Source organism: Aphidius gifuensis, linkage group LG4, assembly GCF_014905175.1.
Source record: "Aphidius gifuensis isolate YNYX2018 linkage group LG4, ASM1490517v1, whole genome shotgun sequence".
NCBI classification, from domain to species: Eukaryota; Metazoa; Arthropoda; class Insecta; order Hymenoptera; family Braconidae; genus Aphidius; species Aphidius gifuensis.
Genome location: NC_057791.1, coordinates 4,075,905 through 4,101,600, shown reverse-complemented (window position 1 = coordinate 4,101,600; position 25,696 = coordinate 4,075,905). Strand labels below are relative to the sequence as shown.

At 23.1% G+C, this 25,696-nt stretch overlaps 1 protein-coding gene across 1 annotated transcript; it reads right to left on the bottom strand.

Annotated features, from left to right (window-relative positions):
• Positions 1–618: 618 nt before the first annotated feature.
• On the bottom strand, positions 619–25,696 carry LOC122854628 (neural cell adhesion molecule 2-like). Its single transcript, XM_044155459.1, has 6 exons — positions 25,198–25,696; positions 9,821–9,962; positions 7,810–7,979; positions 2,535–2,684; positions 2,132–2,465; positions 619–1,968 (listed from the first exon to the last, which is right to left on the bottom strand). The coding sequence occupies exons 2-6, from the start codon at positions 9,876–9,878 to the stop codon at positions 1,829–1,831; spliced, it is 852 nt and encodes a 283-aa protein (XP_044011394.1). The 5' UTR covers positions 9,879–9,962; positions 25,198–25,696; the 3' UTR covers positions 619–1,828.

Genomic DNA, 25,696 nt, shown 5'->3' with positions numbered 1-25,696 from the left:
ACCATCGTTAGATGGTACAAATTGTTAATTGACTTTTGATTTAATTGCTCTTTTACTTATAGTCAATAATGCTGATTAACTGACCACACCAAGGGTGGGTGTATTTTGATGATGTCATTAAAATAAATCAAATTAATTATTGATTATTATTTTTCAGTTCAATGATTTACTATATATATAAATATCTCTGTGAATTATTTAAAATTTAAAAGCTTACATTTGACTATATAGACAATTTTATTTTTCTCTTTTTTTTTTTTTTATTTTGTTTGATTTGATTTTTCTTTTTATGTTGAGCTCCTTTTCAGGAGCCTGACACAAATGTACATACCCAGTTTTTTATTTTTCCAAATCTCTGAAAATACTATTACACAAGATTTCCGCATTGCGATAACATTGCTATTTTTTTTCCATCCTTTTTTTAACCAAAAAAAAAAAAAAATTTATGAGTACTTTATTCATCATTGTATCTTTTGAAAATTTTAAAATTAAAAGTAAGAAGTAAAATATAAACGTTTTTTTTTTATCACGATTAAGATTTTATTTATATGTAAATCTTGTTTTTTTTTTTTTTTTATCATTATCGTAAATTATAATTTTACTGATATTTACATCAGGGTTGTACATAAAATGGAGACAATTTTTTTTTATACTTATAGTTTAGTCAAATACTTTTTTATTTTTTAATCTTAAATTTATAATATTCACATAGTGTCTATTTCAGAGCATCAACGAAAAGAAGTTTTCCTTTTTTTTTTTTTATCTTTTTAAATTCTCTTTGTCTTTAATTTGGAGCGAATGAAAAAATATTCTGATAATAAGAGCCGGGACGCGTAACTGAATAAAAATGGAGAAAAAAAAATATATATATATAAAAAAAGAAAGTCGATTACTTGAAGTTTGTCAAGATTTGTAAGGTAATTACCCGGTGTCTTATCATGAAAAAGAACTGAGGTCGTCAATGTGAGAAGTTGAGGTAAAAGGTCGTCAAGTATGACCCCCGGGACAACTCACAATTTTATTATAAAATTACATGCTCCTTTGGAAAGCTTCCCTTCGTCGAGGATAATTATTAGTTGCACGCGTTCAACGTTTTCCCTGTCCCGTTTAATTTTTAAAAATTTTTTTTCTTTTACAAGTAAATTTGTCATAATAAATTATCGATTAAATTTAAGTCTCTTGATTAACACAAATATTATTTAACTCAATTATATAATTTAATATTTGTTCTCTTTTTTTTTTTTTCCTTTTTTCATAATTTAATTTACAAATTTCATATTTACTTGATTTCTTTTTAATTAATTTTTTAAATATATTATTGTATTTTCAAATTATTTTTATTAATTTTAATTTATAATAATATATTCATTGTATTCAATATTTATTATTAATATTATTAAACTATTTTTTTTTTATTTTATTTTTTTTTTCATTCTCAACATTCAATTATGCACACAATTATTATAATATTTTTTATTTTTATTTTTGACACACTGAATAACAAAGTGTGAAGAAAATTAAATTTAATGAAAAGTACAATTTAATGAGTATTTTTAAATATATATATATATATAAATAAAGTCGGTCAATCAGTCGTTATGAAAAAAAAAAAAAAAAGCTTTCAGCAAACAAGAGTTGTTGATACAAATTTGTCTATAATGGCCGTCAGCTATGTCCATCCGGTCAAAAGTTTACAGTGTAATGGTGGTTGGATGATGGGTGATATAAAGGTTCTCGAGGATAAAAGTGATGAGAGAATAGCTGGAAAGGGATGATGAGGCTTGAGCTTCCGGCCGCACACGACTCAGACATTATGATGATGGCCAATTCACGTTGGATAGAGATTTGAAAAACTTGGTATCCTCCAGCTGACAGCTGCCAGGAAAGAAGCGAGAAAATTACTAGCTAAAATTGCTGGACTTGGATTCCTTCTGTCACCACCGTGCATTGCTGCTGGTTTCTCTTCTTCTATAACAAAATTACAAACTCAAAATAAATGAAATAATATTTTACCCCGAGGTTACTACTAAAATTATTATGTAAATTAGAAAAGAAAAAAAAATTTTATATAAAAATACCAGCTAGCAACAATCAACATAAAAAAAAAGAAAAAAAACTTATTTCTACTTACCCTCAATAACGTGAATCATGACTGATGCAAATTTGGCATTACTTGGAACACATGTATAATTACCACCATGGCTCATTTTAGTTTTTTCAACTTTTAAAATTGAACCATTTTTAGTTAATTGTATATTAACAGCTGGATCAGCATCATAATTAATCATACGACCTTGTTGATACCAAAATACAAATATTGGTGGTTCAGTGGCAGCTATTAAATGACACTCAAGTTGTAAACTTGAGCCTTGTTTAACATGAAGATCTGGACCACCAGGAATCACTGAATATGCTTCAATAACTGTTAATTTTGCAAAATTTTGTTGTACTGGATAAGTAGCAACCTAAAAAATATTAAAAAAATATATATACACATATTAAAATTTATAGAAAAAAATTAAATTAATAGTTACCTGACACTCGTAAAGTCCAGCATCCTCAAGATTGACATGTCGAATTAGTAACGACCAATCAGATGTACGTATCATAAATCGATTATCTACTGAATGAGTATTCATTCCAACAGTCAATAATTGTCTATCTCTTCTTCTGACCCAAGTAACCTGTGTCATAAAAAAAAAAAAAAATGATATATATATAGTTATTAGTGTAAGTTTTATAGACAACCTCGAATGATATATTTATTCTTTCATATTCAAATCAATAATGTCCCTGACATGAAGGCTCTTTGATAATCTAAAATTAGCTATTTTAATATAAATCAAAAAAAAGAAAAAACAAACAGATAACTTTTTATATTTTTATTTATCATAAAAACAAAATAGCAAAAAAAAAAAAAAAAAAATTAACAAGTATATATCACAACAAGTTAGGAAGAAAAAAAAAACAAAACAAAAATTCCTCCAACAGCTGACATAAAAATATTTAATCATGAAAAAAATCCTTGTAAAAGTTGTTGGCAAACCACGCGCTTATTATGTATTTTTAATTAAACTTTTTAATGGGACTTTTCCGGGTTGGTTGAGGCTTAGATTTCTTTAATGTAATTGGTTGAACGCGTGGCACGTGATGATAATGGTTTTACCTTCAAGATAGTGTCACGATTTCTACCACCTTTATATAACTGGGTTAAAAATGTTTCACTAAAATACTCGATAATATGTTAAACAGTATTTATCAACTTGGCATTATTGACAAATTTATACGTATTTTTGATAATATATATTATCATTTATAGATTTTATATTTTGATAAAATAATTTATAAAATTAATGATTTTAAATACGACTTTTCGTGCTTAAAAACAAATTATATATTATTTTTTTTTTATAATTTAAATATAATAAAGTTATTAATATAAATAAAAATAATAATAATAATTTGTGAGTGTATATGCGTGATTATTAAAAAATTCAACAAACAATTTATAATTTACGTCAACAAATAAACCCAACAATATTGTACTGTTTTTTTTTATGTTTTATTATCAGTTATGCAGGGTGGAGTTAAAAAAATAAATTTATAAAACAAACGAGAAACAAGAAAATTAAAGAAATAGTATGTGGTTTTATGTGCTGTATGTTTTTTTTTTTTTTTTTTTATGTTATTTTTTTTATCGGTATACTCATAATTTACACTTGAAATCGATATATTATCACAGTGACACGCGATGACAATTGTTCAAGCGTTATGCAATAAAGTATGTCAGTTTATAATTATCATAACTTTGATAAAATATATCATATAACAAATAATACCTACAATATACAAATTATCTATTTATTTAATTTTTTTTTTTAATTAGAGATTGTAAATTTAAATTCAAATATTTAATCATAATATATAAATATAAAAATTAGGATAATGACTAATGAGTTGTTTTACCATTAAGATAAACATAAACTTTGTTGAAATACCAATCTGTATAAAGACAGATGAGTCAAGTTACCAATGACAACACTAAGTCCGGTAATCTAACCATTCCTGAAGGGACTACTGTGCAATGTTCAGAGGTTACAGACTAAAGACCTGAAGATGAATATATGTATTTATAGATTAAATATATATATGTATTTATGTATTCATTAGGTATATCAATATATACTGATAGTGGTTCTTGTATATGTGTGTATGTGTACAATTTACTTGACGTTTGTTAGAGTTTGCTCTAATCAAAAGACAAAGTTACAATTCTAAACCACACAATTCTTGTTCTTACTTAACTCAAATTTTGTATTCTAAACATATATGTCTTGAATGTTATGTATTTTAAATAAAGATCTTTGTCTATACCATCAAAACTTCACATTGAACCTCAAACAAAACTCAGATAATATATTGTTCCGGACAACTCTTGATATTTGTCTCTATAGACATTTTAATTTAATTTAATTTTAATAATATTAAAATACATATATCTTTATATATTTTTTTATTTTTAAATAAATAAATAATTGTACAATTTATTATGTATTTATTTATTTATTTTTGTTCAATATCTCTTTATTAGTTTTACAAATTTTTTTAAAATCAAATAATTATTATATTTTTTAAATATTTATATTTTCAAATTTTTTTGTTATTCAGTTATCATATACATTTTTAAATTATTTTATATTAATATTTGGGTTGGATTAGAAGAAACAATAGAGTTAAATGAAAAGTTTAAACTAGCTAATTTTACTTAAAAATAATTTTAAGAAGATTATTAAAAGTGTTTAAACAGATTGATGATATAATAAATAGAAAATATAATATTAAAAATTATAATAATAGAGTATTATATTTATATATATATATATAATAAAAAATGATATATAATTTAAACCAGGACAAAATCCGTATTCACAGCTTTATCCAACATTTTCAAAGAGTATTTTCAACTACTTTGAATTGTTCTCAGCTATGCTGTTTTACGAATGAACTCATAAATATTTCAGTTATTCTCATTCTTTCTCAATGCTTAAGCCGTTTAAACGATAGGATTTTAACATGGTAACAGCGTGAAATGTTAAAAAAAGGAAAAAAAAAAACAAAATATTTATCTTGAAAGCCTTTTTTTTTTGACCTCATTTTGAATTTCACAAAAATTTACTGGGTACACATACTCTTGGAATCTTCAATAATTGTTGATTTACAGAGTTATTGATATTCAACTGTTGTATTCGATAGAATTTATTTATTTATTTATTTTATTCGTGTGCTTGATTGTATGAGTATTGAGAGAGAGAACAAAAAAGACCCTTTTTTTTGTTATGTATGAAAGATTTTGAATTTACTGCTATCTCATTGGTATCATGATAAATAACTTTATTTATTTCGAATGAATATTGCTAGTATATTGTCAATAAAATTGGCTATAGTTTATAAAAATAATAATTTATTTTTGAGATATATAAATTTAACCAATATTCAGTTTATTATTTTTAAGGCATTGACTAAATTTTTTTTATTTACAAATGATACAAAAAAATATATATATCTGCATTTAAAATATTAATATTTATATAAATATTAGTTCACTCAAGGATAAATTTTGGTATATTGATTGGCATTTGCATCAAAGCATTGGACATATTTTTTTTTTTTTTTTTTTCATGATGGCCTTTAGTATCGATCTAATATTATTGCTAGATATTTTAAAATATTTGGAGTAGAGAATGTGTTGAGGGTGGCTCAATTGTAAATTGAAATTGCGGTATAAATATTTTTTTTATAAATATCATTGAAATAGGAAAAGCAAATCAATCGACAGCTACTAGAAATATGTATAGAATTTCATGTAAAATTTTTCAATTTTGTAGATACTTTTGCAAGACGAGTTTTTTTTTTAGTTATTTATTTTTTTTTTTTTTTTGAGCATAGGAATATAATCGTGAAAATTTTTTACCCTTTTTACCATTGACCGACATCCATATATTTTAAATTTAAATCAATATTCCTTCTGACGTATTATGCAACTTTCGTTTTTTTTGTTATTTATTTTTTTTTTTTTTGTAAAAATTCGTGATGATATTTTTTGAATTTAATACATACATTTAAAAGTGAAAAAAAAATTATTTTGTCCTATGATTAATTATGTTTTATATCTTCTTAAAATAGTAAAAAAAAAAAAAAAAAATTAGAAAAATGTGGCACCACACCTCGTTGACCTCGAGACCAATTAGGACTTGTACTAATTATTCAGTCAGACAATTTAAAGTTGAGACTATATATTTCATCATTTAGACCTGGACACCAAGTGTTTTTTATTTTTAATATTATTTCTCGTATATAATAAACTGGGTCACATTTTCATCTGTTCACTCAACACCAGATTATTTTATATTTGATAGAAAGCATGATTTTATTTTTTTTATTAAATCAATGAAATTAAAATATTCAAATATAAAGAATTATTTTAATTATTAGAATATATATTGTGAAATAAAATATCAGTAGTAACTTGATATTATTTAGCAATTGACCTACTATATAAAAAGTTGCTAACACATGTCATGACACGCGATTTTTATAATGGATGTCCACTTGTGTTGATTCTCTTGACTTCAAAAGTCTCTCAAAGATAAAAAAAAAATATATATATAATACGCGATAAAAAAGTACAATCAAGATATTAATTTTTATAAAAATCGAAGATAAAATAAAAATAAAAAAGCGTTTTACTAATGGTTAAAATTAATGATAATAATATAAAAAAAAAAAAAAAAACGAAAAGTCAATTTGAATAAATAATAAATTGAATAATATATAAATTAATTTATTATTTGAAAATAATTTATCGTATGAATAAAAAATTTTTTGATATAATAAAAATTATTTTGAATGCGTGATAAAATGTAATGAAGTAAAGTAATAAACATAATGAAATAAAATATGAATTGAGAAAATAAAAGTGTAAAAAAAAAAGAAAGAAATAGAATATAATATTAAGGAAAAATGATGAAGTGAAAAAGAGATAGGCAATATTCGGTATATCGGTATTAAAGAAAAGAAGACATCTCAATGCTTTTGATGCTATATTATCACCCATTTTTTTTTCCCCTTCATGAAAAAAACTTTATTGCAGATAACCACGTGAAAGAATACGTGATATACATAAAAAATTAGATGAATATAATAAGGAAAAATATATTGTGAATCAAAATAACACGGTACAGTGAAAAATAAAATATTTTTTAACAATTTACAACAAGGGGGAAAAAAAGCCAATTTGAAAATTCATCCACATTTTTTGATTATTCACGATAAACATAATTTACTCATAATAAATAATTTTCTTACATTTATAAAATTTAATCTGATTGAAAAAAAAAAAAAAAAGAAAAGAAATTATGTTTTCTATAAATAATGGCATTCCAATTATTTGATAATACAATCTAACTGTAAATTATTCATAAAAACTTTTGTTATTCAGTTAAAATTTTTTTACAATTTTAAATAATATATTATCAAAAAAAAAAAAAGAATTATGATAACTAAAATTTGGAGAATATGTTCAATAGAAATTTTTACCAAATAAGTTGAAAAATAAAAATAAAAAAAAATGATTGTAATGTAATTTGAAAAACTTTAGCCATTTATTTTTTTATTCTTTTTTTTTTTAATTTTTTTAAATTAAACAATTATTGTAAAAGGAAATAGTAGAAATGTTCTTTTTATTATTTATTTTTGCTCATTGATTTTTCTTTTTTTTTTTTTAAATAAAAAAAAATTAATATTACTTACAATTCCACCACCTGAATCCATGACTTTACATGGTAATGCAGCAGTTCCACCTTTTTGAGCTGTAACCTCTTTGACAGGTCCAATCAAAATTTCATCAGCTATATTATCACTATTAATTGTTGCTACTGCATTATTGGCACTTGATTCTTTTTGTTGTTTTCCCTGGCATTCTAAAAAAACATAAAAATTTTAAATATGTATTTCATTATCAGATTGAGCATCAACAGATGAATCAACAATCTCCCTTATATTTTTTGCATCAATAAATACTGCTATATTTTATATATATGCAAAGATTTCCCATGTGAATATTTTTTTTTTTTTAAAAAGAATTTATTCATCTTGACAGTGATTTGACATTTTGACGCTGGGGTTTATCCTCTCATGGATTTTATATATATACACAAGGTAGCTTGAACTTTTACGGATTCGCTGTTCAATGGTCTTGAAATATCCTTGCATATAAAGACATTTCTTTAAACCTATCGAGTATTGAATTTCAATTTGTTTCGATCACAACAGAAATTTATTTTTACTATCATTATACTGTTATTTCAATTTTTCGATTTATTATCATCTTCTAAAAGTATTTAAATTAACTGGAATTTTCTTAAGTACCAAATTGCAAATGATTTTTCATAAAGGTATTTACTGAAAAATTTCGAAAAATAAAAAACAATCAAGTTTTTAATATACGAATTATTATTTCATGTAAATTGAGGTTTTTAATTTAATTGGCTTCTTATATTTATTCAAAATTGATTCTCCAATAAAGATCTTAATAAAATCCAAGAAAATTTCCATAAATAAAATATACAATTGGTATTTTAATTTTTAAAATTTTTAATTATATCACTTCTTGGAGGGAATTTCAAGCTTGAATATAATAAATTATTCACTTATATATAGTGTTTATAGACCCTTTTTATGAGATTAAAATTAAATTAACGAATATCGATTTATTAAATTAATTAGACAGATAATTTTGTTGCATATAACAATAAAGTGACAAGCAATAAATTAATGAATACTTGTATTATTCAGTAATTGTAATTAGTGGTTTGTTTCTGACCTGATTCTTACTACAAAGAACCCATTATAATTATATACATATTTTTTAATCTCAACACTATCTTAGTTGCTATATCAAAGTTTTGTATTTAAAATTAATAAAGACTAAAATTTTTTTTGCCTCCTTTTGTTTTTTCTAATTGAAAAACTTTTAATAAATTTTAACATTTACTTTTTTTTTTTCCAAAGTATTGTTATAATTTAAAAAATTTTCAAATAAACACATGAACATGTGCATTTATTTTGTATATATAATTATTCAATTTTAAATATATATTTTAGTTAGTATAGATAAATATATATATACAAGTTGCTTAGTGTATGTTTAACAGATTGAAATTCATTGTACTTTACAAGTTTTAAAAGTCAGTATTACGATAGAAAAAGTTTTTCGAAAGTCGAGATCAGACGGAAATTACGCGTCTACCATGAGAAAAAAGACGCTTGAATTAAGTGTTTTTGGCGTCAACATGAGATGGTTTAAAAAAGTTTAAATCTATTCTAGTAAATAACAAAAATCATCATCAACATACACAATGTATTACTGTATATATATATTTAATTTTTTTTTTTTCATTATTCGCGATACTGGTTACATTTTTTATTTATTTTTTTTTTTATTTTGCTGAAAAACTTCTTGACACTCGTTTAACATAAATCACTTGAAATATTGAATTTTATAAAATATTTTATTTTTTATGTTATACACTTGATATTTTAGAATATTAAATTATCCGGATTACGCTTAAATTTGAATTTTAATGAAAAGCTTTTGCAGTACATGTGAGTGTTTATCAAGCAATTTGCTTAAAAAATATATAATCCATTTAGCTGACAATTTATTTTTTTAAATATTTAAATTCAATATAATAAAAAAAAAAAAAAAATTAATTTATCTATTAAAAATACAAAATTATATTTGATTTTTTTCAATTATTACCTGTTAAGAGTAGATGAATCTCGATGATGAGAATCAATGGTATAAATACTATCTTCATAATGTATAAATTTGTTTTTTTTTTTTTTTTTTATGTACAATCCACAATTGTAGTTATCATTCAACTCTCAAGCATTGCACGTTGCTGAAAACAAACAAATTGAAGAAAATAATTAAAAATTAAATCGATATTCTCAACAACATGTATATTAGTATTCTCCTCTCGATCATGAGAGAAAATAAAAAAGTAAAATGAAATCCAAAAATGTGTGTATATTAATAGAAATAAAAAACAAAAAAAAAAAAACTTGTGAAAGAGGAAAAATAATAATAAAAATATAAAATAACAACAAGAGGGGAAAAAAAATTATCCAATGAGTTCGTTCAAGCGTTCAATAAACACTAGTGTTAGAATTTTCTATTATGATTCATGATATTATATACCCTCTAGGCAAACTTGTTCGACTATTTTTATGAGCTTAAAATGCCAGTCTTTATCATGCTTTTTTTTTTTCGTTGTTCATCAATAAACTCTTACTTGCTTATTTCTACTTTAAACATAGGCATTTTATCAAAACTTGAGTATATATTTTTCTGAAAAAAAAACCTCTGCATTTACTGGTTTTTTCTATTTACTGGATTTACTGGTTTTTTTTTTTTTGTTTTTTTTTCAATATTTAAACAATCTTAAATTTTTATTTTTGATATTTTTTTTTTATTTATCCTTCTTGAACGTTGAATAAATTTTATGAAATCTTTTTAATACCAAAAAATACAAATCAAGTACAAAATGCATATAATATGTATGTCTTGAAATATTCAAGTGTTTGAAGCATTTAATAAAAAAAAAAAGCCCTTGGGTACTGTAAAGTCTTTGAAAAATAAGTGATCATAAAACTTTCATTGTTAAATAAAGTATCATATATAATGTTTCTACCATTGAGACAAATCGCACATTATGAAGTTATAGACAACATAATCATAAATTGATGAAAAAATAAAAAGAATAAAATTGTAGACAGTATTTTTTTGTTATTTTTTTTACTATTTCATTTTACTATTCTTTTGTATTGTCCATTAAAACTTTTTTTGCAACACAAAGTATAAAAAAAAAATATAAAATATCTTGATGAATTTTTTTGTTTTTATACAAAAAAATATTCTCTATACTTTTATTTTTTTTATTAAAATTAAATTTTTTAATTCAAATATAAAATATTCAGATTAATATCGTTAATAATAATTGAAGGGGGATAAAAAAAAATACAATTTCAATTTCAATACAAGTAATGTATACTTTTGAATGTATAAATTGAAAAAACTATAAAACGGGGTCGCTAAAAGCTTGCATGTTGGTAGTTAAAATATACAAAGGTTGTGAAAATAGTAAGTTGACCACAAAGATAGTTAATTTTTAATATTTAACAGAATATTTCAAATAAGCTTGCGTGTTTTATTATTTGAATACATATATATTTAACATTGATTTTTGTCTAAATTTTATATTATTTCCAATAATAATTTATGTAAAAAAAATATAATTTACTATATTTTATTCGGAAGGTTATATATTTCTTTTTTTTTTTTTTTTACTAAAATACAGTAATTTTCTATTTTTTTATATTCCTATGATTTTAATCTTTATACTGAAAAACGAGAAAATGAAAAATGTTTTTTATTGTTCCATGCATTTAATGGCTATTTTTTTTTATTATTATTATTTGCAATATCATATTAGCTCTTATTTATTTGACAATACCATATTCATAAATTTGACTTGTCCATTACAAGCATTGTCGTTCAAAATAATGTCACAAGCCTCATGGGTATAAACTTGGCCATGAGGATTTTGGTGTCAACGCCCTCAATTGTGTTACAATTTTTACCCCAATGGTCATTTTTTAACTTTTCAACGACAATTTACTAAATTACACAAAGAAAATAAACAAAAATATAATAGACTTAATTATCATTTATTTTTATATTTCATTATCCCAGAATTTATTGATTAATAATTTTTGTTGATTTTTTTTTTTTTTTTAATAAAAATGTTCTTTTTTTTCTTTAGTAAAAAAATTAATTAGTACATTATTTTTTTAGTAGTAAATTAAATTTCTAAATAAACGATAAGTTTAAATGAGCAAATGAAAATTTAAGAATATTCCCAGTAGAGAGATTATAAATAAACTAAGTTTATTTTTATTTTGTACAAAGTTAAATCTTGTTATAACATGAACATTTATTAAAAATGAACAAATAATGAAAACAAAAAAAAAAAAGTGATATGAGTGCGTGTGTATGTGAGAGAGAGAGAAAGAAAGAAAAATAGATTTTATAGACAATTTAAAATGTATCACTGAGATCGATGATGCAATTAATTGAACCTTTTAAACGAGCGTCATCCGTTAGATGAGCTTAATCTAATCTCTTCCTCTGAGTCTTCTTGAATTGGGGTTTTTTTTTTTTTTTTTTCTTCTCTTATTTTTATGTGGTTTCCTCGTTTATTGACATCGTGTTCACGCCACATTCAATGGTGCCATTCATTTCCTCACTATTAAATACTTATTTATTTATTGATTGACATTTATCTTTCATTGTTGAATTATATTTTCATTTCTATTTTAATCTTTTATCATTTATAATCCAATTAAATTAAATTAAGTATCAATTGATTATATATAACAATTGAAAATTATTGATGGTATTATTTCAATTATATTTATTATAAATTTCAATAATCAAATAAATTTTTTAATATTTTATATTTCAATTTTCAAGTCAATTATTTTTCTTCGTATTATAAAAACATCTTTCGGCATCACAAAAAGTAATTTCACAAAAATTCTTCAACGAGAATGCAATTATCGGCTCTACTGCCATTCGCACATCCTTATTCATTAAATTTCCATCAATTCTTTTAAGATTGAAACTATGTATCGAATGAATTTTATTGATTTCGAAATCAAATAATAAAAAAAAAAAAACTTAAAATAACTTTTTTTTTTTTTTCCTTATGATTATATCAATTGGTTTTTTTTTATTTTTTTATTTTTTTATCGCTCTAATAAACGTCGAGAGAGATCTTTAATTTTGTTCAATCAGTTATAAAAAATATCAGAGAATATAAATATAGTAAGAAAAAAAAAATAAAAAAAAAATTAGAATTAAATTGAAAACATAGTTTTGCAATTCAGTCAATCGAAACTCTGAAAATCGGTAGAACAAGTGGACGGCTATGAATTTGGGGTAGTTAAACTACGTAACTCTCTGAGTTTATTTATTCAACATTTCGAGTAATATTAGAAGAAAGTTCAGATACTCTTTTTCGGATGACCGAAACGAATAATAGCTTTTTCGTATAAATTCAAGTAGCTTATATACATATAAAATGGTTTAAAAATATTTGATTGTAATATAAAAGTTTTATTATGTAAATAAAACTTTAAATACTAAAACATCATTCAATTGTTAATGATTATTAATTACAAACTATTATTTATTTATTCTTTTGTATATTATCATTAACTATTGTAATTTAATAATATGAACATTGTTAATATGTTAATATGTTAAACCACATTCTATTAATTTACTAAACACTAAATGACACAAATTCATTACGTTATTACAGAGAGAGATAATAATTATTATTGTATTACAATAATTGCACTGTCGTGGTAAAATTTATTCTATGCAATTTAATATTTTATAGTTGTTATAATTGTTAGTTGTAAATAATAATACTATTATATATTTATAAAATGCGAAATATAATTTAAAATAAAATCAACATTGGATAATTGATGAATTTTTGTGAAGGGGAAAATCAGTTTTAGATTGTTGGGAAGGAAAAAAAAACTACAAAGATGTTAGATAAAGAGTAGAATTGGTCGCCAATCTGATAACGAAAAGAATAAAAAAAGAAAAAAAAATAGTGAAAAAAATCCTATGTTCATTTTCTTTTGAAGAAAGATTGCAACAATATATACAATATAAATAAAAAAAAAAAAAGTTAATATATATAGATATAAAGCTTATACCAAACAAGGGATTTTGGCTTATGTGAGACGCAATTTGGCAACGACCTTGAATGAAATTGAACAAATCCAAAATAATAACAATTATAAACCAACCAAAAAAAAAAAAATTATCTTTTGTAATTTATCATTATTATATATCTAATATTAGATTTGAAATAAAAATTAAATATTAAATTTTTTTCATACAAATATATATGTTGAAATTTAAAATTAGAAATTAATAATTTATTATTATTTATTATATCATGTCAGCAAAAATATATGACACGCTCAACAAAGTAAAATCTATTATTAGAAATTAATCAATAAAAAAAAAATAATAATAAATTATGAATCATATATATATATAACTTGACTCGTGACAATAAATATGTGGTAAAATAATGACGCATTGTTTTGTAATTATTCTGCTCACGCAATTATGCAAATATTAAATTGACCATATAAGTTTGCAAAAACATTATCAATTCTAATTTAACTAATTACGCATGTGATAAAGATCAGGCAATTGTTCACAACGCGTAAATAAATTTTATGGTCATAAAATAACGCCCTATATTTTCAACGAATAAATATATCATTTGAAATTTAAAAAAAAACTACAATCACATGTAGTTCATCAACAAATGCAAATTGACAAAAAAAAAATAATAATAATAATAAATAAATAAATGAATAAATATAAACTCTACATTAAATGTAATAAAAAAAAAAAAAACATTATCTATGATATTTTACAGTGAGGCAATTAAATTGAGATGACTATTAAAAAAAAAAAAAAAACTAGAGGTTTTTTTTTAACATAAAGTTTAAAATAAAAATATATAAACATACAGCAATGTATTGTATATTTTATAAATGGTTTTTCAAATAATAATTCTTGAGTAGCCAAGATCCACTTTTACAGCCTCATAATATTCTCACTTTTTCACACATGGGAATAACTTTATATCCCAACGGTTTTATATATCGTATTGTATTTATTTCAACATGGTTTTTTGCATAACAAATATTATACGTCAACTATTATAAATAAAAAAAATTATAGTTACCATAAAGTTGACCTCAGGGATATACATAGAGAATCAACATACATATACATTTTCAAATATTGGTGTTTTAGTATAGTTGCTTTTTGATGTTATATCATTTAACTTCTTAATGAAGATTAAAGTTTCAATAAACTAACAATACCCTAATGATTTATCATCAAAATAAATTATTAATTTTTATAAACTACATATAATAAATATTCATTTTATTTATAAACAAATATGTTTGAATAGTCTAACGTTACTCAATATTCAAAAGTTTGTTGATTTTACATATCATTAATTTAAAATATCTCGTTTCAAATAGTCCAAAAATAAAATAAAATGAAATCAAACTAACAAGCAAACAGAATTTATAAACGAATTTTTTTTATTCTTTTTGATACTATTATTATTATCATCTATATATAAATAGAAACATGAAAATTGCATGTCAAATCATAATATGTTAAATGGAACATTGGCTTCACACAAATCAACGGTCTATAAAAAATATGAATTTAAAAAATTATTTAAATAAAAAATTTGCTTTATAAATAAAGCTTTTATAAATAAAAATTTTTGAACGACTTATTTGACATGTTAATTAATAATAACTATATTTATTTTTATATATTGTAACGAGCCAAAGTGATGAACACAAAAAAAAAAAAGGCATGATGATAGAAATAAAAAAAAAAAAAAAATGGGAAAATACACAGAAGGCCTTGAGTGAAACAGCAATTGTTTATATCGTTTTGCTTATTTTTTTGTCTAAAGTGGGTCGCACCGAAAGCAATCCCTATTTTTTTTTTTTCCTATGTTTTCACTCTACTCTTCTTTCGTGTTATCCAACTCTTTTTTCTGCCTGTTTTTTAATATTTTTTTTTTTTTTATATTTTAGTAGGATTTGACCTTTTGAAAAACACAAATTCTCATGTGTCAGTTGTAGACTTTTTTTATTTATTTTTTACTTTTGAATTATGTTGGTTAATCTGCTAATGTGTAAAAATATTTATTCAGTAACAATAATAATAAAGTATATTATTAAAAAAATCAAATATTTACTGAGTGTGTCAATATAATTTACTTTATTAAAAAGCGAAATATAATGAAATAAATAAATGTAAAATAATAATAGTATTTTGATGAGTTTTCTGGGAAATAAAGTATACACTTGATGAATTAAACTGATCAATTTTCAGTATATTCTCTCTGATAATTCAAATTGGATATATAAAAAAAAAAATTTAAATAACTGAATATATATATTTTATATTTCAAACACTTCAAATAGCTTTGTCAAATATTTTAAATAATTGATAATAAATAAAGATTAAATGAATATCCATCAACAAACATCACCAAATTTTTTAATACTATATTTATTTTATATATATATATCTATTATATTTTTATTTGAGTCATCAATTTTTAAATTTATATACATCATAAAATATTATATATACAGTTTTTTTTATTACATAACTAAAAAAAAAAAAAAGAAAAAACCATTGACTTTATGTACAACACATGTAATTTTTTATTATGTGTCATTGAATATGTCCGAGCAAGCAAAATTAATATCGTCTAGTATCGTTGTTAAATGGGCTCTTTGAAAAATTGATGATATTCAATATGACTATAATTCGTCAGAACCGTTGAACAAATGACTATCACAATAGTGAAGCCATAAGGTCGCCATTTCCACGAATCATTCAGCATATATATAGCATTTGTAAATTTTGGAGTATTGCCAAGTTTAAAAATAGTATACAAACTTCCGTTTTTATGTAAGAAATATACGTAGTATATAGTGAACGGAATAAATAAAATAAAAAATTGTAAAAATAATAAAATAAGAAGAAGAATAATAATAAGAAAAAACTAAAAAAAAAGATTTAGATATTGTAAGAATTTGATATTGGAAAAAATGACCAGGAAAAGATGAAAAAAAAAAATGCATATCCTAAAAGTTGAGCAAGTCCCAGAGGAACAAAACGACACAAGGTGCCAGATCAGCAGTATTTTAAAACACATATACAGTATACTATATACAAAGACACAGTAGTACAGGTCGATGAATGGTCGGCCAAATAGTATGAGAAAGTAAAAGATAGACTAAAGGTGAGGTAAGGTGTGTATACATAGAGAAAAGGTAGGATGATGTTAAAGGGTCAGTTGTAAGGGTAAAAAGAGGAAAAAAAAAAAACGTAAAAGGCACATTTCACCCGTGGGAAATAGAGGTAGGGGGCGTTATATGCGAAGTCAGCATTTTAAGTTATTGTTGAGGATGGTTGCTCGACTTAATGTGGCAATTCGCGAAACTAGAAAATCATCTCTAGCAATACGTGAGTTGAGAAAGATAGATATATACAATGTTATACTTGAATATATATATATATTGTATACTGCATATGTAGAGAATTTTTTATCTATTGATCCCAGTAAAAAAAAGTAAATATAAAAATAAAATAAAAATAGAAAAAAATAAATAAAAAATGAAAAAACCAATAGATTCGATAGACAACACGGTCTGAAAACCTTCCAAAACAAAGGAAACTCAAAACTCTCTTTACAAAAATCACTCTAGAATTTTTGTACAGTATCATTATCCTTGTTTTTTTTTTTTTTCTTTTGTTGTTTAGATTTAACATTTTCTCAATAATATAATAAGGTTAAACATGTATAGGTATATTATAAAAATTGATGTTATAAAGAAAAAAATGTTCTGGTCAGATTTTATGTAGAATATAATTTAAATATCACAATAGACTTACTGAAAAGTTTCATATTGCCTTTGGAAATATGACAAGACTATTAAAATTTCACCGTTAGTTTAACACTATATATATTTTTTATTATTATTATTTGAATAAAAAAAAATTTCTTACCGTTTTTTTTATATCAATCTTGATTTTTATAGTTATATATTTTTTTAATGATGAAAAACATATAAGTTTAACATTTACCAAATTCTAATTTTTTATTTTATTTAGTTTATTAAAAAAAATATATTAAAATTGACTTGCAAAGACAATTTAAATGATTAAGCTGATAATAAAAAAATCTATAACTATAATAAATTTACAAAAAAAGAGGATGAAAAAAGTAAAATAAAGAATAAAAATAAAACTAAATAAAAAGAATCCACATAAAAACTAGATAAGCCGTATCACCTCTGGTGACGGCACGCTTCAGTCGGATAGGATCAGCTTAATCCTCGATACTTGATTGATGTGATCGATTCTACTTCATCTCTATACATATTCCATTTTCTCATATACATAAAATATATATATTTATATTATATACATATGTAATTTTATTATCAGCATATGTCTTTTATTTTACCTACATCGTAATGTATTTATTGGATTTTCAAATAATTACATAAAAGTGTTAAATATATACATAGAAAATATTTATATATTTAACAAATTTTAGTATATTATTTGATTTTACAATAAAGTAACTTGAGCTGTAATCATTATCTATATTTGGATATAATGCGTGAATGATAAACTTGATTTCATTAGAAACAGTAATGAATTGTATAAAATATTTAATTATATAGTTTTACGGTAAATTGAATTATATAGAAAGAGAAATATAAAAATTTTTTTCATCCAGAGAAAAATATAGACATTAAATTGTGGTATCAATTTTTTAAATGAATAAAAAATGCATGCAATAAAATTTAATTATACAAATCATTTTAGTATATTGCATGCTTGACACGATAAAATTATTTTTTATCGATTTATGAAAAAATAAAATATTCACTTTTATTAATTTTTTTTCTTTAATTTAAAATAAATAAAATAAAATAATTATCATTCTAATATTTTTAGTTTATTGCATGGTTATCCAAACAAAATTAATTTATCATTTTTAGTCTATCATATTGATAATCTAAATAAAATTGAATTTATTTATTACTTTTTTTTTAAATTGAAAGGAATTTTAGAAAAAGTTTATTGAATTATTGAATTTGTATCTATTTTGAAATATGGCCAGAAATAATTTTAATCACTATTTTCGAAATTAAAAATTATTTACTATTATTATGGAATTGTAGATAAACTCCGAGAATGATTTACAGATATTATTGATAATTACCGTAGTAATTTTACAAAAATAGAAAATAATTTATAATTCATCAACCAACTATCCGGGAAAATTTTCCAATAGTCATTTATTAAAACAATATTTCAACTCGAGAGCTAAATAAAACTTTTTAAATGAAAAATAATATTATAATAAAATAAAAAATTCAATCAAATTATCATGAAATTGATTCAACAACATTCTAATATTCCAGGAAAATAGCTTTCAAAAATTCATTATTATTTATTATGTATAGAAGCAATTCTTTTTTCGTAAATGTTTTTTCTCTATGGACATTTATAATTTAACTAATTAAAAAAAATAAAATAATAATCATATAATTTTTTTTTTTCCAATTTATTTCAAAGCTAATAAAGAGTTTGTTAATTGAATTATCGACAAGTTTATTTTTATAATCATTTTTTGATATTCATATATATAATTTAAAAAATAAATAAATAAAAAAATGAAGTATATATAAACTGATCGATATATATTTATGTAATATATCGTGACTCACTCAACTATATGAGTCAGTTGCATCGATAAATTGTAATTATATACGTTATCGCTGATGGGTGCAAGGGTCACCGTCACTCTGTCGGTTTTTACGTGGTTCGATAACTTGAATTGCCCATATAAAATCCTTGTGTATTTTGCCAATGTGCCGTTGCACATATATTGAAGCTTTTCAAACCTAGTAGATAGAAAAAAAAAAGATAAAAAAAATAAAAGAGGGTTTGTTCAAACGTGCAATGCATCTGTGTGTGTTGAAGAAAAAAATTGGCTCTTTTGCTTTGGTCAAGGCATGCTTGTTTGATCTGTCCATCAATAAATAAAAAAAACATAAAACTACTATATGTATAATTTTTTTTTTCTATTTTGAAGATAGATAGCCCTTTGTAGATTTTCTTATTTATTTTTCTCTATAAATTTTACGAGGTGTGGTATATGCATACATAAAATTATCCAGTAATGAAGACAAGTATCATAAAAATTACCAACCCTACACACACACACACACACACTTGTGTATTTATTTATTTATTTATTTATTCATTTTAACTTGAACAACAAATAAACATAACTTGACATGATCATATATAAATTTTTTTCTTTCAATGTTGATGGGTTTGTGTGTTATGGTACTTATCTATTGTTGACTTGAATTGAATTCAAAAAGAACACATCAAGAATAGGTTTTATATATATAAAAAAGTGCATTTATTTGTACATATTTATTTAGATAAATGTGTAACTCTTGTATTTTATTCAACTACTGTATTATATATCTTTTTTTTTATTTTTTTTTCTTACAATTTACATTGTCTATTTCAAGAATTTCTCACCAATACTTAAGGTACACTCATGATTCATGATGACTTTTTTTATATATTTTTTTTTCTTTTACTTTATATATATTTTCTTTTCTCTTTTTATTTTATTTATTTATGTTTGTTAGTTTTTTTTTTTTCATCTTTGTGTGCACTCTTCACCCATAGAATGATTTTTTTATTCACTTTTTTTTTTTTTTTTTCGTTACCAGAATGGAAAATACTTGAATGAGAAGTACCGAGTGTCTCTGACCCACATTTACCAAAAGTATTTATATACATATATACATGTGCATATAAATATTACTTGTTTTTTTTATTTTATTTTTTTTTATATTCTTCGATAGCTAGATTATTTTTTGTCCGTACATATCTATTATTTTTATCAAGGTCCAATGAACAAAGCAAATAAAAAATCTGATATTAATCCTCATATATAACAGAAAAAAAAAAAAAATAAGCGAATATAATTTTAGATTTTCTCCAATTTATTTTCCTTTTTTTTTTGTGATTCCTATATGCTTTTTTATATCCCTCTCATTATTCTTACAACATTAATTTTCCAATAAACAGGGGGAACAATCTGGAGATAAATTTTACGACTAGGGGCATATAAATGATATGTTTTTGTCTTCTATATATTCCCCCCCAATTGAACCAGCAAGTGTGTGTTCTTTAATTTTTTTTTTTTTCATGTGTATATATGTGGAAAACTAAGCCAGGCTGTTAGTATACGTAAATGATAGTACAATTTTTTCGTTATTTCATCTCTCTTTTTTTTTGTGTCGGTTGCTGGCAAAAGGTTCAGTGACATACGCGATAGGGCGGATTTGGTGGGTAACCCCCAAACGTGCCCCTATGGACACACCCATCAAAAGTCCAGAGTGTCACTTACCCTTGCTAAAAAAATTCGCCACGGGGTTTGAAAATAATACCAAGGGTTGTTATTAAACACATACTTTACTCAAAAAAAAAAAAAAAATGACTTGAAAGATAAAAAAAAAAATTACACAAAGATGAATAAAAAAAAAGAATATACCTGAAGATGATTGACACTAAAGGGAAAGCACACAAGGTGTTGATGATAAGAAAAAAAAAAAAATGAATAATATACTTGAAGATGATGAAAAAAATTATAATAAACAAATAAATTGTTGAAGAGGAAATTAGTTGACACATCTGTTACTATCATCTCATCAGGGATGAATTTATACTGCCAATGTGATGCCCGTTGCGTCAATCTTCACCCCCTCAAGCAAGTGATAGAGAGTGAGTGAGAAAAGGGAGAAGGGAAATGGGTAGCCCTTGGGGTTGCCAATCAGCTCGTAATCTGTTTAGGTAGCTATTCGACACGCGTGACTAACCACACGCTTGTGGTTCTTCAATATGCTGATATTCCAAAGCGGGTGGATATAGAGATTTTGCAATAACAAACCAAGATGATGATGAAATACTTGATGATCACGACAGATGTGCATTTTAGTTACATACATTTTGTTGAATATTTATTTAGGACTATTATTCGTGTCAAAGTTTTACAACTAAAAATTAAATTTTTTATTTTTTAAAACAAACCACATAAAATGCAAATTTTATTATATATATATATGTATATACTGTTTAAAGAGAACCGATAAATATATATACAAACAAATTTTAGACATAAAAATTTTTTGTGTTTATAATGAATAAAATAAAAGAAAAGTTTAATCCTGGATTAAATTGATACGCGAAATATTCATCTATCTTTATACTAAGATAATAAAAATATAAAAATAATAATAAAAATAAACAATAATGATAGTGTTATAAATTTGTAACTGGATAAATATAATGACTCAGATGGTGTTAAACGAATATCGTTTGCAACCCTCTTTATAAAATTTTATTTTTAACTGGCATTATAACATTAATTTTTACTCGCATGTCATCATTACATTGGATTTACTCTTTTATTAGGCATGAGGGTTGGAATGTTTTTTTTTTTTTCTTATATTCATTTTTCATTCAGCTAATCTCATGTGGGCTTTCGACCATCGACCCTCGCAAAATTTGTGATTCATAATATTAGTCATATAACTAAATTTTATTTTTAAAATATGTATGAACATTAAATTATTGATTATTTATTCAAATTTTAAAGATATAAAAATAATTAAAAAAATATATATTGAGTTTTTGTAAATTGAAAATAAGTTTTTTAACAAAGTCACTGGTAAAATAATTATACAACTTTTCTACACTTTTATATATTTTATTTATTTTTTGACGAGTGAAAGAAAAATAAACATACCACCAGAAAGTTTATAAGGATGTGATGCTTTCGACCGTATTTATACACAATCAACAAACTAAAAAACTTGTACAATTTCTATATACATACTCAATTATTTATTTGCACTTGTTCAAATAATGATCAACCTTAAAATGGTTCTTGACTCAGCATACATACACTTGAATAATCTTATAAGTCTTTATATATATAAAATTATATATCCACTTGTATTACAATTGTATATTTTTTTTCTCTATTTTTTTTTGTTTTTAAAATTTGTATTGTTATATGTTTATGATCATTTGTCGCAATTGAATGTGCAATGTTTTTTTTTTTTTTTCATCATACATAAAAACATGAAAAAATGACAAATATTTGCAATATGTATTATTGCATACACGCAATATTATTTTTTTTGTGTCAAACAATAAAACATGTGACGTGAACATAAAAAAAATATTATAAAAATAGAAAAGCAACGTGACGTTGAGAGGGTGATATTATATATATTGAGAGAGAGAGAAAAAAAAAACATCAAAGGTAATACAAGAATAAAACCAATATTTGTCACGCCAACTGACGCATCTGAAACACTTGGCATTTTGGGGTTTGCAAATATTACAAATGCAAAAGAAAATGAAAGGGGGATGACATTCGTTGATGTATATACTACACTCTTTATACATATATGCATAAGAGCCTCAGCTCTTATTTTAAATGTAAGACAAAAAAAAAAAAAGGGAATACAAATAGAGAAAAAGAAGGTAGAAAAGTAAAACAAAGTTCTTTGTCTATGTGTATACGTAAATATATAAATATGTGTGTTGATGAAATTGTTGACTTTACTGGAGTGCAATTTTCATCCAACTTTTGGTAATAACTTTTGCATGTAAAATTGCTTTAATATGGTTTTCTACTTTTACATGTTTATGCAACAACCAACAGCATCACACGACTCTAATAGCGACTAGGTCAAGTTAACACCAATTTTTTTCGTTTCCCTTTTTTTTTTTTTTTCTTGTCAACAAAATAATAATTTTTTTATTATATATATTTATCTTTTTTTTCGTTATCATTATCTTTATTTTTATGTTATATATATTTTTTTTATTTTCATTATATTTTCTATTATTATTTTTTTATTATTGTTGAGTATATATTATTATTTTTTTTTTTTTTTTTGTTTTATTTTGCTATTTCATTTTATCGCACACTTTATTACTATCTTATTTTTCATTTTTTATTTTCAACCCCCGGAAACATGACTACTCTCTGATTCGCACTTTTTTTTTTTGTATTTTTTTTTTCATTTGACGCTTTCGTGTCTACACTATAGTCTTTTTGTTTCTCTCATGTAGTCATTTATTATTTTTTTTATATTTATATATATATCTATTTTTTTTTCTGTTTTATTACACGTTTTTGTTCCTTTCATCTCTTCGGTAGACCGGAATGTGAATTCAACCCTTCCGTGAAACCCTTCCTGTGCTATACAGTTGCACCCACGTCTCTGTATCACGGTGTATTTGAAATTTTTTACACGACCCTCATGTCAAGCTATATACCAACTCTATACGTATGTACACAATCACATTTTTTTTTTCCTTCATTTTTTTTTTAGTTTTTATTTTATTCAATGGTATATAGAGTGCCTATAGGTACTCTTTGTACATTAATGATAATTAATTCTTTTGTAAGACTATGGTAAAAGTTTAAAACTTCAATTTTATAATATGTTCTTGAAAATAATGCAATTATGTGTGTGTATATATGTAGGAATTTTTTTTAGCTATAGAGTAAAAAAAAAAAAAAAAAAACAACTAAGTGTATACTTGGTAGATGAATTAGATACTTTTTTTTTCATTTTTATTTTTTTATCTAGTGTAGATTTTGTGAGTGTATATATATGTATGTATGAGAAAGGATGAAAAAGATACATCTCTTTTGGGAGTTCACAAAATGCTGAAGGGTATCACTGTAAAATTTAGTAAAATAAAGAGGCCCGCTCATTTTGGTGTTTCTTATCTTGGTTGTGGGTCGTGCAGTAAAAGTAAGTTTATCTATGATCTTTGAATTGTTCGTGCAAGGCGTGTCGGGTAGTTGTAATAACGCTGAGTTAAACGCCCGTAGGTTCATACTATATACATCTATATTAGTTTTGAAAATTGCTAACTAGTAATTTCACTTTAAAAATAAAATTATTGAAATATTTTTTTTATTATTAATATTTTTTTTTTTTTATAAAATCAATGTAGGCTTTTATAACATTTTAAAATGTAAAATGAAAAATAATAACAAAATGAAATTAAAAAAAAAAAAAATAGAATTTCGGATAAATAGTTCAATTATTTTTCATTTAAAAAAAATTTTTTTTTTAATTCAATTAACAAGTTAAAATCGTAAAAGTCACAAATAATTATACTCAGTTAAAATTTGCATACCATTTGAATTTTAATGAACAAAAAAAAAAAACAAAAAAATACTATTGTTGAATTTATAAAAATAGCAATTTCTATTTTACGTATAAATTCGTATTTTTATTAAAATATATTTTGTTTTTTTTTTAATTAAAATAAATATAAAAACTTACTTTGCCATTGATTTATATAACATTTCCAATTTAATAATTAAATTTTGTAATTTAAAATAAAATTATTTTCGTGAATGAAGAACTACAATTTAAAGTTGGCAATGTAATATTAGAGTTAACCATCAAGTGGTTGATGAAAGTTAACTCAAGTATGTATTCCACTTTTTAAAATATGCACAGTCTAATTTTTTTCAATTTTTTTTTTTATCTATTTAAATAGTTTCGTTAACAACAATAAACTTAATCACTGGTTTTTTTTTTCTCTTCACACTATGTTCAAAACACTTGTTTAATTATTAAATTAATTAAAATGAAAAAATAAATTTAACTTTTTTCTAATGATATATTAAATTTATTACTGTTTAAATATTTTTTAAACATAATTTTTATTACAATTTTTTTTTATTTATAATAGACAATTTAATTATTATAAAAATTGTCGAGACATTTGGTTTAGTTACGTGACACTATCGTGCGCTGATAGCGAAAGACTAACCCA

What these genes read in the sequence shown, in the direction of transcription:
- LOC122854628 (XM_044155459.1), bottom strand. Translation starts at nt 9,878, where the DNA reads ATGAAGATAGTATTTATACCATTGATTCTCATCATCGAGATTCATCTA. An exon ending in CTGGACTTTACGAGTGTCAG is followed by an intron (nt 2,466 to 2,534) that starts GTAACTATTAAT and finishes AATATTTTTTAG; the next exon opens with GTTGCTACTTATCCAGTACA. An exon ending in CATGATTCACGTTATTGAGG is followed by an intron (nt 1,969 to 2,131) that starts GTAAGTAGAAAT and finishes ATTTTGTTATAG; the next exon opens with AAGAAGAGAAACCAGCAGCA.